At 36.6% G+C, this 15000-nt stretch overlaps 2 protein-coding genes across 3 annotated transcripts in view; one reads left to right on the top strand and one right to left on the bottom strand.

Annotated features, from left to right (window-relative positions):
* The window catches only part of LOC135208528 (histone H3.v1-like), a 36114-nt gene extending 34665 nt beyond the window's left edge, over nucleotides 1-1449 (top strand). The window contains exon 2 of the mRNA XM_064240822.1: nucleotides 1211-1449. Coding sequence (XP_064096892.1) covers nucleotides 1211-1449 — 239 coding nt within the window. The remainder of the gene's footprint in view (nucleotides 1-1210) is intronic.
* Nucleotides 1-15000, bottom strand: part of LOC135205439 (ecdysone-induced protein 78C-like) — a 443638-nt gene that overhangs the window by 392407 nt on the left and 36231 nt on the right. The gene's annotated exons all lie outside the window — the stretch shown is intronic.

Raw genomic sequence — 15000 nt, 5'->3', positions numbered from 1 at the left:
TACCAGGTCTGGATGTGAGTCGCTTGTTTTACGCTGGGCATTTCCTTTGGCGTGCTCCACGCAAGGCTTTAAAAGAAATGGCCGTCCCTAGCATTAAAGTCCATTAAGCACCCCATTGTCTTTATAACCATTTAATTGCAGTACTTGGCTTATGACACAAAACATTAGTACCTTATTTGCACCTTAAAACAACCGTCCTGGATCTCGGGTTGTGTGTTTGTATGTATGTCTACTACAACCGCCTAGATGAAGTCTGATCACTGACACGCACACACACACACGCACTAACGCGCGCGCGCACCATCTTCTCCGATATACATAATTACATATAGTACTATAAATATATATATATATATAGATATATATATATATATATATATATATATATATATATATATATAATATATAAAGGTTTTTGCAACGAAGGAAAAAATGAAAAAGCGAGATAGCCGAGTACTTTCGGTCTTGTTCCGACCCTTTACTAAGGCAAACTGATTTTACTGTATTAGCAACTACTTCATAGCATGAAAGAAGAACAGTTCCTCAAAAAAAGCATAATTCGTTTCCGTTTCATTAAGTTACATCACTTTACTTCGTGCTCTACAAGATGGCAAACAAAGACTACCTCTGTGGGGCAGGTTTAAATTCGTACTAAAACCTCTTCAGATAGATTAAACACGATTTATGTCACTTTTACATGTGCATGAATAAGTGTGTATGTGCGGACGTGCGGTTTTGTGAGACAGACAGACAGACAGACAGAGAGAAGAGATGTGGATGGAACCTTCAGAGATTTTCACGGGAGAGGAACTGAGGCGCGTAATAAAGTGGTGTAGCAAATCTAAGCGGTGCTTAAAGGCAGTACTAAAAATTATGATCCATTTCAAAGATAGCATGTTAACGATCGTCTAATAAATACTAGCGCATCGTATCCATAAACATCCGGACGGAGCCATAAAACGGGAAAATAAAGAGCCGGAAAAATTCGAAATACCTTTGTATGCTCGTAAGAATCGGAGGCGGCCGACGGTTTATGCGTCCATGAAAAAGGCATTTTATGCCAACGGGATTACTGTAATTATCGACGTAATTTACGGGGAAAAGGCCTGCGTCTTACATCATGTCATACATCAAAGTCCGTTCACCTGCCTTCATGCACGCGAGCGCTTCTTATTCATTAGGGTTGCCGATAGATGCATTTCCACGTCAGCAACAGCAACAGCAGCCAGGCGGAGGTCGGGCCCCAAGATTGATGTTGACGATGCATATGATGAGGACGATGACGGTGATGACATCGACGCCCGAGATGATGAAGAAGAAGAAGAAGAAGAAGAAGAAGAAGAAGAAGAAGAAGAAGAAGAATCAGTCCGGAGACGGAGAATATGCTATGCTACCCACCATCTCTTTCCTTTCCCAATATCATCCATTTTCTTGGGAGAAAGTCCTTGAGTTTTTGTCTGCTGCGCCCGTTCATTACTAGCAACTGTGATTTCATCTGTTCTGATCTACACGAGAGAAGCAAACATACTAATTTGTACAGAAAACATGCTTTAAAAATCCTTGATCAAGAAAGATTTCATTGTTTTAGAAAGACAGCTTGCTGGCTTATGTTGTATAGTAAATGGTAATATAAAGGTTAGTTTTTCTATGTTTTTACACAACTTTATTTCTGAGATGTTAATTTTGATCAGGATTTTGTGAGTGCCGAAGATTAAATTTATTTACAGAGGAAGTCTCTTTCTTCACACTTTCCGGATAAGCTTGTCAATGCAAATGATGATCCAGGTAGCAGGGAGGTTTAGCTTCATTTCACACAAACCCATTATAAGGGTGCGAATCTCGCCTTGGAGGCTTTTCTTCATTCGTTCTTCATTTGAATTCAAGGCTTTCCATTGACAGGTGTATCCAAAAAAAAAATTGCGAAAATCGAGACGTTATGAGTTCACTATGACCATTACAAATACACACCCACACCCATATAAATATATGGATATATATGTATATATGTTATATATATATATATATATATATATATATATATATATATATATATATATGTATATATATATATATATAGATATATGAACTACAAATGTCCTTTAATATCTAATTCGCTCTACCTCGGAATTAATATATTTTCATATATGTTTAATTCTGAGTTGGAGCGAATTAGATATTAAAGGACATTTGTAGTTCGATATATGTATATGAATCACGGTAATGTGATAGACTTATACATACATCTATATATATATATATATATATATATATATATATATATATATATATATATATATATATATATATATCGACTCACAATACTTTATATATATATAAATATGTATATGTATGTAGTGTATATATGTTTATGCATACATAGTATATATATATATATATATATATATATATATATATATATATATATATATATATTATATACATATATATATACACACACACACACACACACATATATATATATATAATATATATATATATATACACACACATCTATATATATATATATATATATATATATATATACACACACCACACATACATATATATATATATATATATATATATATATATATATATATATATATATATATATATATATATGCATAGTGTGTGTGTGTGTGTGTGTGCGAATGATTTCCATCCCTCTTTACTGGAGAAACAGCCCGTGACTTATATACGGAATGGTTGCAAGGGAATCACTACAGCTGTAAATGATGCAAGTGCGGGGTGCCAGGTGGAGTCTGCAGAGAATGGAGTGGATCGATAAAGGTGCCCCTTTTAATTATTAGACCGCGCCGTGGAGCGCCATGTTTCAGAATGCCCGCTGGCACACGGAAGCAACATTTGGAGGAATATTGCGAATACTCAGCATTTCTAAGACCGGGACGCGTAAAGAGGACTTAGGTTATTTATTCTGATGAGGAATATACGGATACCTCAAATAATGCTTATAAGTTGATTTAAATGACGTAGTCTATGCTTTTCATTATTCTAAACAATGATGTCTATTTAAATTTTTTTATTCAAGTATAAATAGACTAGTTCGTCTGTGTAAGCATACACATCTTTAAGGAATAATATTTGTATTAATAGGTATATAAATTTTAGTGTCAAGTTATGGTAATTATATGAATGTGGCTAGTATTATATAACAAGCATGGCAAAACGCACACACACACACACACACACACACACACACACACAGAAATTTATCAGTGTAGACCTTACGAAACCGAGTAAGCAGATCATAACCATTATTAGGATAACTCGAGTAAACTATCTAACATTTGAAATGGTTGTTCGAGAATCTTATCTTTGACACGCTGCTTTAGACTATTATTTGCAAGAAGGTTTGACAACAAAATCTATGGGATCAAGCCTTTTGCAACTCGACTTCTTAATGGTGTAGTATGTAGTGCAAGTCTTTTGCATCGATTTTGCATGCCAAGGCTCTGTTATCAATAATATTTGCTCAGAAATAAAATATACGGGAAGGTGTAACAGGTATTTATAACTATCCTCTTCCTTCTATCGTCACCGAGTTAGTGAACGTCAATCAACCATAGTGATAAGGTTAGATGACTGGCAAGGAGATACCTCTGCCATTTCTTTATTTGATGCACTGCCTGAATTCCCACCTGGTCTAAGTCCTCACCTAGGGCCCCTTCCCCTGAACTTGTGGGTCTTCCACTGGTGGGTGTGTCCTGATAGTAACAGTCCTGTCACTTTCATATCTACCACTGACTGCTATGACCGACTGCTCCCTTCCCCTCTCTTGTCACGTGACGAAATGATCTCGGTGTCGTGATATATCATCCCTCAGTTCGTTAAGTTTCTCCTGTAACTTCTAGTTCACCTTCTTGGTCATCTAGGAACAGGGTTCCTGATGGTCACCCATTAATTCTATAACGTCTTCCTTTCAATGTGCTACTTCTTCTGATAGAACTCGCTGTCGCGGCCGATTTTTCCGTCCTAAAGGTGCCTCGTATAATGTTCGCAATTCCTAACCTTTCCATGAGAACTTTCTTCAAATATTAGTGAACTTCAGTGGATGTTGTGAAAATCTGATTTTAGCATTAGAATCATGTCCAGTCTCTCAAAATTTCTGAGGAAAGGAAAGATTTACTGATATATACCAGAGTTATACTACAACTCCTCATTCCTCAATAGTTTCCGTAAACGTTGATCCTTAATGGTTGTTAATAAGGTACCACACCTCAGGAATACCATATAAACACGTGACAATACAAGTACATAGTTCACCAACGGTTTACAAATATATGGCAATGAATGTTCATATGTATTCATTCATTGGTAATTTAATCTTCAGTTCCTTGTTTCAGATATGCTAAAGCCAAATCTTTCAATGTGAGTTTCGTTGTGCACAGGCCTGTTAAGCTCATATTGCGTAGTCTCTAGAATATACGGGGTGTTTCGAAATTAGTCCCCCCCCCCCCCTTCCACAGAACAAATGGAAAGTTATGAAGTTTTCTGCTATAGCCTATCTCCAAGTACATTATCTTAAGTTTCTATTAAGCTATTTTTCATTTTACATTTCTTGTACTTTCAGACTGAGTGACGGAGTTAGATACAGCCATGGCTAACGACTCGAGGAAATCTGATGGATTGACCGAATCTGGGCTATAACCTTCAGAGAGGCCAGGGATACTGGCGCATCCTTCATTTCACATTCCTGGATAGCTAAATACATTAAAAGAGATGAATACTTTGTTAAAAGAAACAAGAGCAAAAATCCATATAACTGTCTCAGGAGTCAAAAGACATCATAGCTGAGTGGGTAGACCAAGAAAGTCTTTACGTAAATTGGCGCTTGAAGTAGAAACAAAAAGGGGAAAGAAGAGAACTTTGAGTGCAGTATATCGTGTTGAAAAAATCTGGTATCAAGCCATTTCATGTTATCAGCAAGCCCAACATCACTCAGCAACAGAGAGAAGACTGTGCATGGTTTTGTGGTTCATTTCTTAAAGATTGGGATGAAGCTGACTTTCTCCAAGTTGCCGCATCAGATGAATTCTTCATTTACACAGTCAGGAAGTCAAATCATAAAAATGACATCATTTGGGCTGTAAAGTTGGATGATATCAGCGATGACGTATGCTATCGCCAAGTTGTGACATTTTTTCTGTTTCACAGGCAAATGGTTAATGTGGATCATCAAAGAAAAAGGACAGTCATGGAATGGCGAATACTTCAGAGAAACTGTGCTCACTGGTGGAGTATTTCCTTTCCTCAAAGATCCTGAAAATGTTATCTGTTGAAAAAGTCACATTTTTGTATAATAAGGCACCATGTTTCAAGGCTCTTCAGACACAGGAGCTGCTTCGAAACAGTGGTATCGATTTCTTCTCGTTAAGTGAATTTCCAGGTAGCTCACTCTAGATATTTTCAGAAATTTTGGATCTTTCCAAGATAGTGACCCATAAGAGTTTTTGCGGGACATTATCTATGACTAATATTTCTTGGGGGTCATTATCTTTGAGACGTTTACAGTGTCTTGCTAATGTTAAGGTAATCCCCTACGGGCTTGTACTAAAACCCTTGGGGGTCACTATCTAGGAAAGACAAGAATTTTGAAACTATTAATGTCTCCTTTTATCCTACGTGTGATATTCTGAAGGGGAAGCACTAATTGGACTTGATATTTACCGGAAACGTATTGGGCAAAACGTTCCTCAGTGGACGAGTGGGTTGCATACTCGCCTATCAATTTGGTAGCCCGAGTTTGCTTCCCAATGTTGCCAGTGAAGAGCCAGAGGAATTTATTTCTGGTAATTAGAAACTCATTTCTCGATGTAATGTGGTTCGGATCCCACAATAAGCTGTAGGTCCCGTCGCTAAGCAGCCAATTGGTTCCTAGCCACGTAAATAAAAATCTAATCCTTCGGCCTAGCCCTAGGAGAGCTGTTAATCAGCTCAATGGTCTGGGTAAACTAAGATATACTTTACACTTAGCAATCTTACGAAGACTCTTATTTACATAACACACAGAAGGAATAGAACATAAACTAAAATTAAACTTAGCCAACCCCGTTCAGAATGAACATATTCTAAGAATACACATCAACGTATTTCGTCAAATTTTAACCTAAAACCCGTATGAATAAAATTAGGGTATGCACTCCCTTACCTCAACAAATTAAAGGATAGATAGATAGATAAATAGATAGATAGATAGAGAGGAGAGAGAGCTGCAGAGGAGAGGAAGCATCACCCGGATGCAAGGTAGTCTAGCGAACTAAAATATTCACGTTACATTAACAATTTTCGAAATCTGTTATCCTGACAATTTCTGCGGCATACGTCTGTCGGGCCCTCTCCTTCCGTACCTTTCTTCCTCCTTCTCTGGCTGCCTCTGGCCGAGATGATTTCGCATGATGATGATAACGATAGAAAGTCCGGTTCCTGGTTTCCATTAGTTGGCCTTTATAGACTGTTGGGCCAGGTTACGAGGCCCTTTTACTACTCTGATACCTTTACGACTTATTTTTACTGGCGTAGTTGTTCGGTTCGTGTTACAACGCTTTTCGAAGCTCGTCCTTCTTCCAAGTTTATCCCTTCGCTGCCATTGGGGTCCGCGCCATAACGGCCACCACTGACTCGGCTGCACCATCCACACACATCACCACCATCGCTATCACCATCGTCATCACTATCGTCACCATCACCACCATCGTCATCACTATCGTCATCATCATAACGGCGCTTATTCTTGACGCTGTCGGTTTTGACATTACGGGTCTCGCTACTATATTACTGCCGGCGTCTGGTCTTCTTTCTTCACCTTCAGGATTTCCACAGTGCGTTCAAAAATGTGTCATGTTTCTGAGTGATTTTCAAATTTAGCATGTAACTACGAGCACCTTCAACGCTCCCTCCTCATCTATCTCTCCCTTTATATCTATCAAATCTCTCTATCTACCTATCTGTCTATCTATATATATACGTATATATGTCTATAGGCATGAACACAATGAAACCAACCCAAAGAATAGCATTTCCACTATTGTTGCTAACAAGATGTGCACCGTTCAACGCCAACTGCACGCAAGTAGCAATAGTTTTGTTACAATATTGGACGTTCAATGAGCAACGAGACGAATGGGGAAATCTGTTCGTTTCAGAGTGAGGTGTGAGGCGAAGTCTGTGGGTGAATGTCAGAGGTTTGGTCTATTTCTGGCAGTACACCTTACATAAATTTTCACCTCAAGGGCAAATTTTAAACGAAAGAAAATCTTTATATGAGAAATAATTGTTGACATTCGTTCATTGGCAGATGCGGTTTCCACTTATTAATGATAATTTCATATTGCATTGATGTTGTTCCTATCATAATTCTATATTCTATCTATCTATCACTTGTGTGAAAGCAGGCTCGAAAGTCGATTAGCAGTAAAATCTGATTAAGAACCGACCAACATAAGTTGGCAGAAAAGGGCCCATAGGTCGATACAAAAGTCAACAAACTCATGAACAATAGGCAGCGTACTTCTGCAAACAGACACACGAGAGGCAGCTGCAGCTGAAGCAGAAGTAAGTGATACATTCGGCGCAGGGCACAACTCATTTGGCAATGACTGCAATTGAATGAATAAATTATGCAACGATGAAAGCGATACGATGCTCCGACAGCCCCGCCGGCAATGATATTAATTATCATTTAATGAAATAAATAACCCGGTGATCCATCATGCCATCATATTTCTAAAAAATAATCAGCGTGTCATTAACAGGTATTAAATAAACAGGCAGACCGGCTAGTTGATAAGCATAATGGAACCATCAGCGGCTCAAAGATGCCGAAGACGATAAGAATAAATTATTAACACAACCGAGGTGATAACAAGCTCGTAGGCAGCGCCGCTACATGCTGCAACCGATCATGTCGCGGACAGCGCGACTGAATATATATATGCAGAACGGGGATCAAAACACCGAAGACAAGACGTTAATTCCGAGTCGCCAAATGTTTCACCAGTTGTTGAGATGTGACGCCCTCCGCCGCGGAATCTATGTAGCGTCTTCTTGGCTGCCGTGTCAGGCGATGAAGTTCTGATACCCTTGTCGGGAGGAGGTGTTTTCATACAAAGTTCATGCTATAGGTTGCTTAGTTTAATACTGTCCACGCAACATAAACTGGATTATGTTTGTGTGTGTGTGTGTGTGTGTGTGTATATATATATATATATATATATATATATATATATATATATATATATATATATATATATATATATAGGCTATATATACACACATAAACTATATATATATATATATATATATATATATATATATATATTATATATAGGCTATATATACACACATAAACTATATATATATTATATCTATCTATAGTATACATATATGTATATATATATGTATATATATGATAAATATATATATATATATATATATATATATATATATATATATATATATATATATATATATATATATATATATATATATATGTATATATATATATATATATATATATATATATATATATATATATATATATATATATATATGAGAGAGAGAGAGAGAGAGAGAGAGAGAGAGAGAGAGAGAGAGAGAGGTGATCGTAGTCACATGCTACCTTTTAAAATCACACACAAACATTATTATCTCGATTAATTGCGTAAAAGTAAGGGTGTCGAGAATCACATACATGTGAAGGCAAACTTTCATATTCTGGTTCTGAAACACTTTTACCGGCGAAATTGTTTGGATGAAATTCCTCTGAATCTCTTTTCCTGTTCTCTCTTTATGAGAGAAAGCCTTTAAGGACAAAGTTCGAGAGTAGAAACCAAAAATCCTTTTTGTTTCTGTCAAAAGTTTTCGAAAACATTTTCACCTCAGATGAATTGGGAATTTGAGGTTTTCCTTCCTTATCTTTTCAGCATTTGGTGGGAGTTGGAAAAAAGAGTTTTTTGATCGCACCCGCCGCCTAGGTCTACTGTTTTTTGCATTTCGCCGACTGGGACCCCAAAAGTTCGCCAAAATCCAAACACTTGTTTCTGAAAATTCGTTGTCCTCTCCGCAGTAAAGATGGAGGTACTTGTTCTTTTTAGTTCGGTGTGTTACAGGGAAACGACGATAAAAGTCGGGTTAAATAGCAGAAGGAGAGCTCAAGGAATCTCTTGGTCAATTTTGCGAGACAAACAGTTCGATAGCATTTTCAGTCTGTCATGCTGATAAGATCAACAAACGTCATCACGCGATCGAATCACGGGTAAAGAACGAAAATATTGGCACGATCAGGGATGGAAAAAGCGGGAAATAAATAAAAAGGCAGCGAGAGGAAGGAAAAGAGATTATGTTACGCAAAAAATGTTTATTGAGCGATAAAGGAATACAGCAAAGAATATACTCCTCTGAACTGATGAGACCAGAGACATAAGGCAAAAGGAAAGAGGAGCCGTCGCTGGTAAAGTGGAGAGAGAGAGAGAGAGAGAGAGAGAGAGAGAGAGAGAGAGAGAGAGAGAATAATATATAACCATGATTATATTGATGGCTAATAACAATGAAGGACCAGTCTACCGAATCCCAACTGAGAGAAGTTTCCCAATCAAGTGAGGCGCTTCCTCGATTTCTACGAACACTAGATAAAAGAAATGTAATCGCACTGACCAAATGAGCCAGGCGACTGCATATTTCATTAATGGAGGAGAAACCCTTATATATTCATGCACTTAATGATTGTTTCCTCATACAATTTTCAAGTGACCGCTTGCAACTCAATTTTGTTCTAAGCTGCACTGTTTGTCAGAGTAAACGCAGTTTCCATAACAAAGTTAGTTAACGTCTTAAGACAACAAAACACATTCTACGATAATCACACCTCAATAGTAGCCTCTTCATACGCCTATACAGAAGGCATATATATATATATATATATATTATTACGATGCTCGAGGTCTGGTGGCAAAACGTTGGCTTTACCAAGGTGATATTCTGGGTTCGAATCGCAAGTAAGCCCGAACGCATTAGGCATATAATGCCTAGAGAAGTGGAGAGGGGTTTACGGGTAGCAATATATGCTTAATGCGGCTGTTAACATTCTAAATGATAAGGAGAGAAGTTGTTAATCAAATAGCATAACGTTTTTAGTTGTCTGTAAGAGAAAACTTTTGAGATGGCTATTTGTCTCTCCGTCCGCACTTTTTTTTCTGTCCGCCCTCAGACCTTAAAAACTGCTGAGGCTAGAGGGCTGCAAACTGGTATGTTGATCATCCACTCTCCAAACATCAAACTTACTAAATTGCAGCCTTCTAGCTTCAGTAGTTTTTAATTTCATTTAAGGTTAAAGCTGGTTATGGACGTACGTCTGTCACCGCTATTGGTGCCAACAACATAGGTCACCACCGTGCCGAGACTGAAAGTTTCATGGGCCGCGGCCGAGAGTTTAATGGTCCTTGCTGAGAGTTTCATACAGCATTCTGCACTGTACAGAGTTTCATACTGCATTAAACGCTGAACAAACAAACTTGCTTTTGAATGTAGCAAAAGTCGGAGACAGACATTTTAAAATTCAATTAAATCTCAACGAATGTAATGCATCGAGAGTTCGATTTCTGATGGTATGTCCGAAGACGGCCAATTGTGTTCACTGGACGTCAAAGGCAAAAATCGCAAAATGTCAATCGACTGACATCGAATCATATGAGTCATTGATTACATGTCCTTCAAAGTAAAGTCAATAAGATCCAAAACTTTTTCAATGGTAGGGACGTAAATATCAAAAAATATATCGACCGACCTCTCGCCGTTCGTAAGGTGAAAGAATGACAAAACGAAAAAGCTACGAAGAAGAAGAAGAAGAAGAAAGAGGAAAAAGCTCAAGACATCAAACGGTTTGTGAAAGGCTGTTCTCGGAGAGCTGATGTGCCATCGAATGAGGGAAGGCAAAATGTCACGCGAGCATCCATCCAAGTCACGAAGTTTGTCCTGGGGAAAAATAGGAAAAATAAAGGAAAAACATCCCACGAAAAGTCCGTCAGAAACCGTCCTTAGACCCTTTTCTTCTTGGTTAAGGTTGTCGCCAATATCAATATATCTTGAAGATATCTATATATATAATATATATATATATATATATATATATATATATATTATATATTATATATATATAAAATATATATATATATAGATAATATATATATATATACATATATATATATATATATATATATATTATATACACACACACACACACACACACACACACACACACATATATATATATATATATATATATATATATATATATATATATATATATATATATCTTTACACCATTTCTCCTTGAAAAAGCTGGATCCAGAGAATCCAGAGATGATACAAATCCTTTTTTAGTAATTACATATCCGGATGAGATTGTTAGCCTCATCCATCCCGTGCACTCTGGAAATATAAGTCGCTTAGGTCCCATCAGACTCATATTCTTAGCGGTCACCTATCCAAGCATTGCTCATCTTCGCTGATCGAAAGACCAGCCGTATCCAGCATGTTAACCACACCTTTCAAGCGTCAGATATGTTGAATAAAATGATCCTGTTATTATGAAAAGCAACCATTATCTTTTGCAATCTCTTCCCAGTTCTCTTCAGAATGCGTGGCCTGTAATTACTGAAAAGTAAAGACAACTTTGATGAATCTGAGAAATGGAATAGGTCGAACAGAAAATGGACCTGAGAAACAGACAATTGAACCAAAAACAATGTCCAAAAATAGTGAAAGGTTCGGCATCAACTGAATGAGCAAAGAGTAATCAGCTCGAAGGTACTATAGGTTCTTAGCAAAGAAGATTAGCCACCCATAAAATGTTTTCGGAAGCAAGTCCTTCTTTGTGACTTCACTGTCAAGAGAAAAGAGACTTGAAGGCCAAACACAAAATGTCTATAGAAATTCAAAGAGAATAATACCCAAATGAAAAGCCCGTAAGAACATTCCCACCTGACAATTGACCTGCAAACGAACATAAATATTCTTCAAGGATATTATGAATTTTTTTATTGATATATACTTATAATGAAAACGCACACATTTCCAAAAATCAAGCCAAAAATATCATTTGGTATCCAATTCACTATAGCTCAGGAATAACTAACTCCCAATTTGAATTATAATTGATAAGTACATTTTCACCAAAAGGATTCGAACCGCAGCTTAGCTTATAAACAACGATAGACAGTGACTCTGACCACTTAACCACTCTTCAGTGCTTGGTGGTCATATTTACTCCTTATCCTTGTTTCTAGAACAGGCAACGGCTTCAATTCTGCTGATGAAGTATTCATCAATTACAATTCAAATTGTGCGCAAGTTATTCCCGAGGTATATTGAAATGTGCATTAAAAGATAATTGTGTATTTAAGTGCATTAAAAGATAATTGTGTATTTAATTCTATATATATAATATATATATATATATAGGTATTATATATATATTCATATATATATATATATATACATATATATATATTATATATGCATACATACAATATATATATATAGTATATGTGTGTGTATATGAATACATTCTATAATTTATATTATATATAAAATGAGAGAGAGAGAGAGAGAGAGAGAGAGAGAGAGAGAGAGAGAGAGAGAGAGAGAGAGAGAGAGACTTGAATATGGAAGTTAAGTTGAACTAAGGAATCGTTTTCAATTATTTTCTATTGCGACATTTGATGAACTTTTTTCAGCAGTCAAAGTTTTTTTTCTGTTCTAATCCTAGTTAGCTGACATTTCTGTACTCTTCCGTGATGCTGCTTGAATACTCTTTGATCGTTGCAAAATATTTCATCTTAGTTATATATCATTACTCCAAGACAGCATGGTTTAAATAAATATCTCAAAGAAAATAGGGTGTGTGCGAAAATCTGTGGCCATCAATAATGAAAAAAACGTTTCCTAAGCAATTTTCAAAACTTGCAAGATTAACTGGAAATCTCTCATATTCTGTTTAGAACTGACATCCTAGATTGCATTTAATATGACATTTGTTGCAGGCAATTGATTCATAAAGTATTTGTAGCGTAAACCAAATTGATTCTTTTCATTATTTTATTGGTGAAAACGATTCTGGTGAAGCAAGCAAATCTCTCTCCTCTCTCTCTCTCTCTCTCTCTCTCTCTCTCTCTCTCTCTCTCTCTCTCTCTCTCTCATTATTCAAAGAACTCAGCGCAATCGGATTTTGTGTCAGCAGTATTTTGGCAAAATCAGAGATATTCCTCCGGTAGTTTCCATATTTGTGGAAATTCATTCGGTGTTCTCGGTAAACATATGATGATTATACAGGGTCAGGCAAAATGATCTGACACATTTGTAGGTTAAATAAAAGGCAAATAAAGTAAAGAAACAAAAAAGTGTTTTTCATTTTTCGAAAAGTACATATAATGCCTTTTTTTTTTTCATATAATGCCATTTTGGTTTGTTTCTTTATAATGTCATTGTCTTTCGTTTCTTTTAATTGGACTGGTGAGCATCGCGCTTTCATTGTGGAAATGTTTATCAAAACAAACGAATCTGTAACTGCGACACAAAGAGCGTTCCGTTTGCACTTCAATCTTGGTAGACATGATCCCGTACCAGCTCGAAACACGATCTTGTTATGGTTTACTAACTTCAGAGCTACTGGTCTGCATTGAAACGAAAATCAACCTGCCGACCTCGCACCGCCAGAACTCCAGAAAATGTGGCAGCGGTAAGAGCTTCAGTTCAACAGTCTCCACTCCGTTCCACATTTAAACGCGCCTAGGCTCTTCGACTTTCCGTAAGAAGTTTGCGAAGATTCTTCACAATGATTTTCAAATGCATCCATCCACAAAATGATGTTGGCACAAGAACTCAGCGAAAGAGACACTGAAACTCGCAGAGCATTACACATGAAATGACCCGCCGAGTTATAGACAACTTTCGTGAACGCCTTCGACAGTGTGTGGACAATAATGGACCCATTTTGATGATTAATTTTTAAAAACATAATGAAACAAAATGGCATTATATGTACTTTTCAAAAATAAAACACTTTTTTGTTTCTTTACTTCATTTGCATTTTATTAAACCTACAAATGTGTCAGATCATTTTGCCTGACCCTGTATTTATGACAACAACTATAGTAATGATAATCATGACAACTTTGGTAGTAAAATAATAATAATAATAATAATAATAATAATAATAATAATAATAATAATAATAATAATAATAATAATAATAATAATAATAGCAAAAACCATCCACTGGATCCTATGCAAGAAATTCCAGTAATAATTTGTACGAACACCAACCTGGGAGTGATAGAAAACGATTAGGCAAAGGTCCTCAGGGACTATGGTATCAGAACAGATAAGATGATACGTACAAATAGACCAGACGTGACGTTGATTGACAAAATCAAGAAGAAAGTATCACTCATTGATGTCGCAGCATCATGGGACACCAGAGTAGTTAAGAAAGAAAGAGAAAAAACTCTGAAGTGTCAAGACCTGAAAGCAAAAATAGGAAGATATGGTATATGCCAGTGGAAATTGTACCTAGAATGATGAAAACGCTAGGCACGATCCCAAGATCCTTGAAAAGGAACCTGGAAAAACTAGATGCTGAAGTAGCTCCGGGGCTCATGCAGAAGATCGTACTATAAGAAACAGCTCACATAGTAAGAAAAGAGATGGACTCCTCGGGAGGCAAGATGCGATTCGGAACCCCACGCTATAACTTATGTACCACACCGTCGAATAAGATGACTGTGATTTTTCTGGAATACAAGTTCTAACGTTACCTCCTACAACATCAGCCAATATTTATGGGTAAAAGGAAGAAACATCGTTTCAGAAATAGAAAATTATAATTAATCATCATTACGTCATTCAATGTTAACTAACGTTATAAAAAATGTCAGTGAAAGCGTCATGAATAAACTGAAAGTTTTTCAACTCTTGTTGTAAAAT

The sequence above is a fragment of the Macrobrachium nipponense genome, chromosome 11 (assembly GCF_015104395.2).
Source record: "Macrobrachium nipponense isolate FS-2020 chromosome 11, ASM1510439v2, whole genome shotgun sequence".
Classification (NCBI taxonomy): Eukaryota; Metazoa; Arthropoda; class Malacostraca; order Decapoda; family Palaemonidae; genus Macrobrachium; species Macrobrachium nipponense.
The sequence above is the reverse complement of the archived record's forward strand: the minus strand, read 5'-3'. Positions and strand labels throughout refer to the sequence as shown.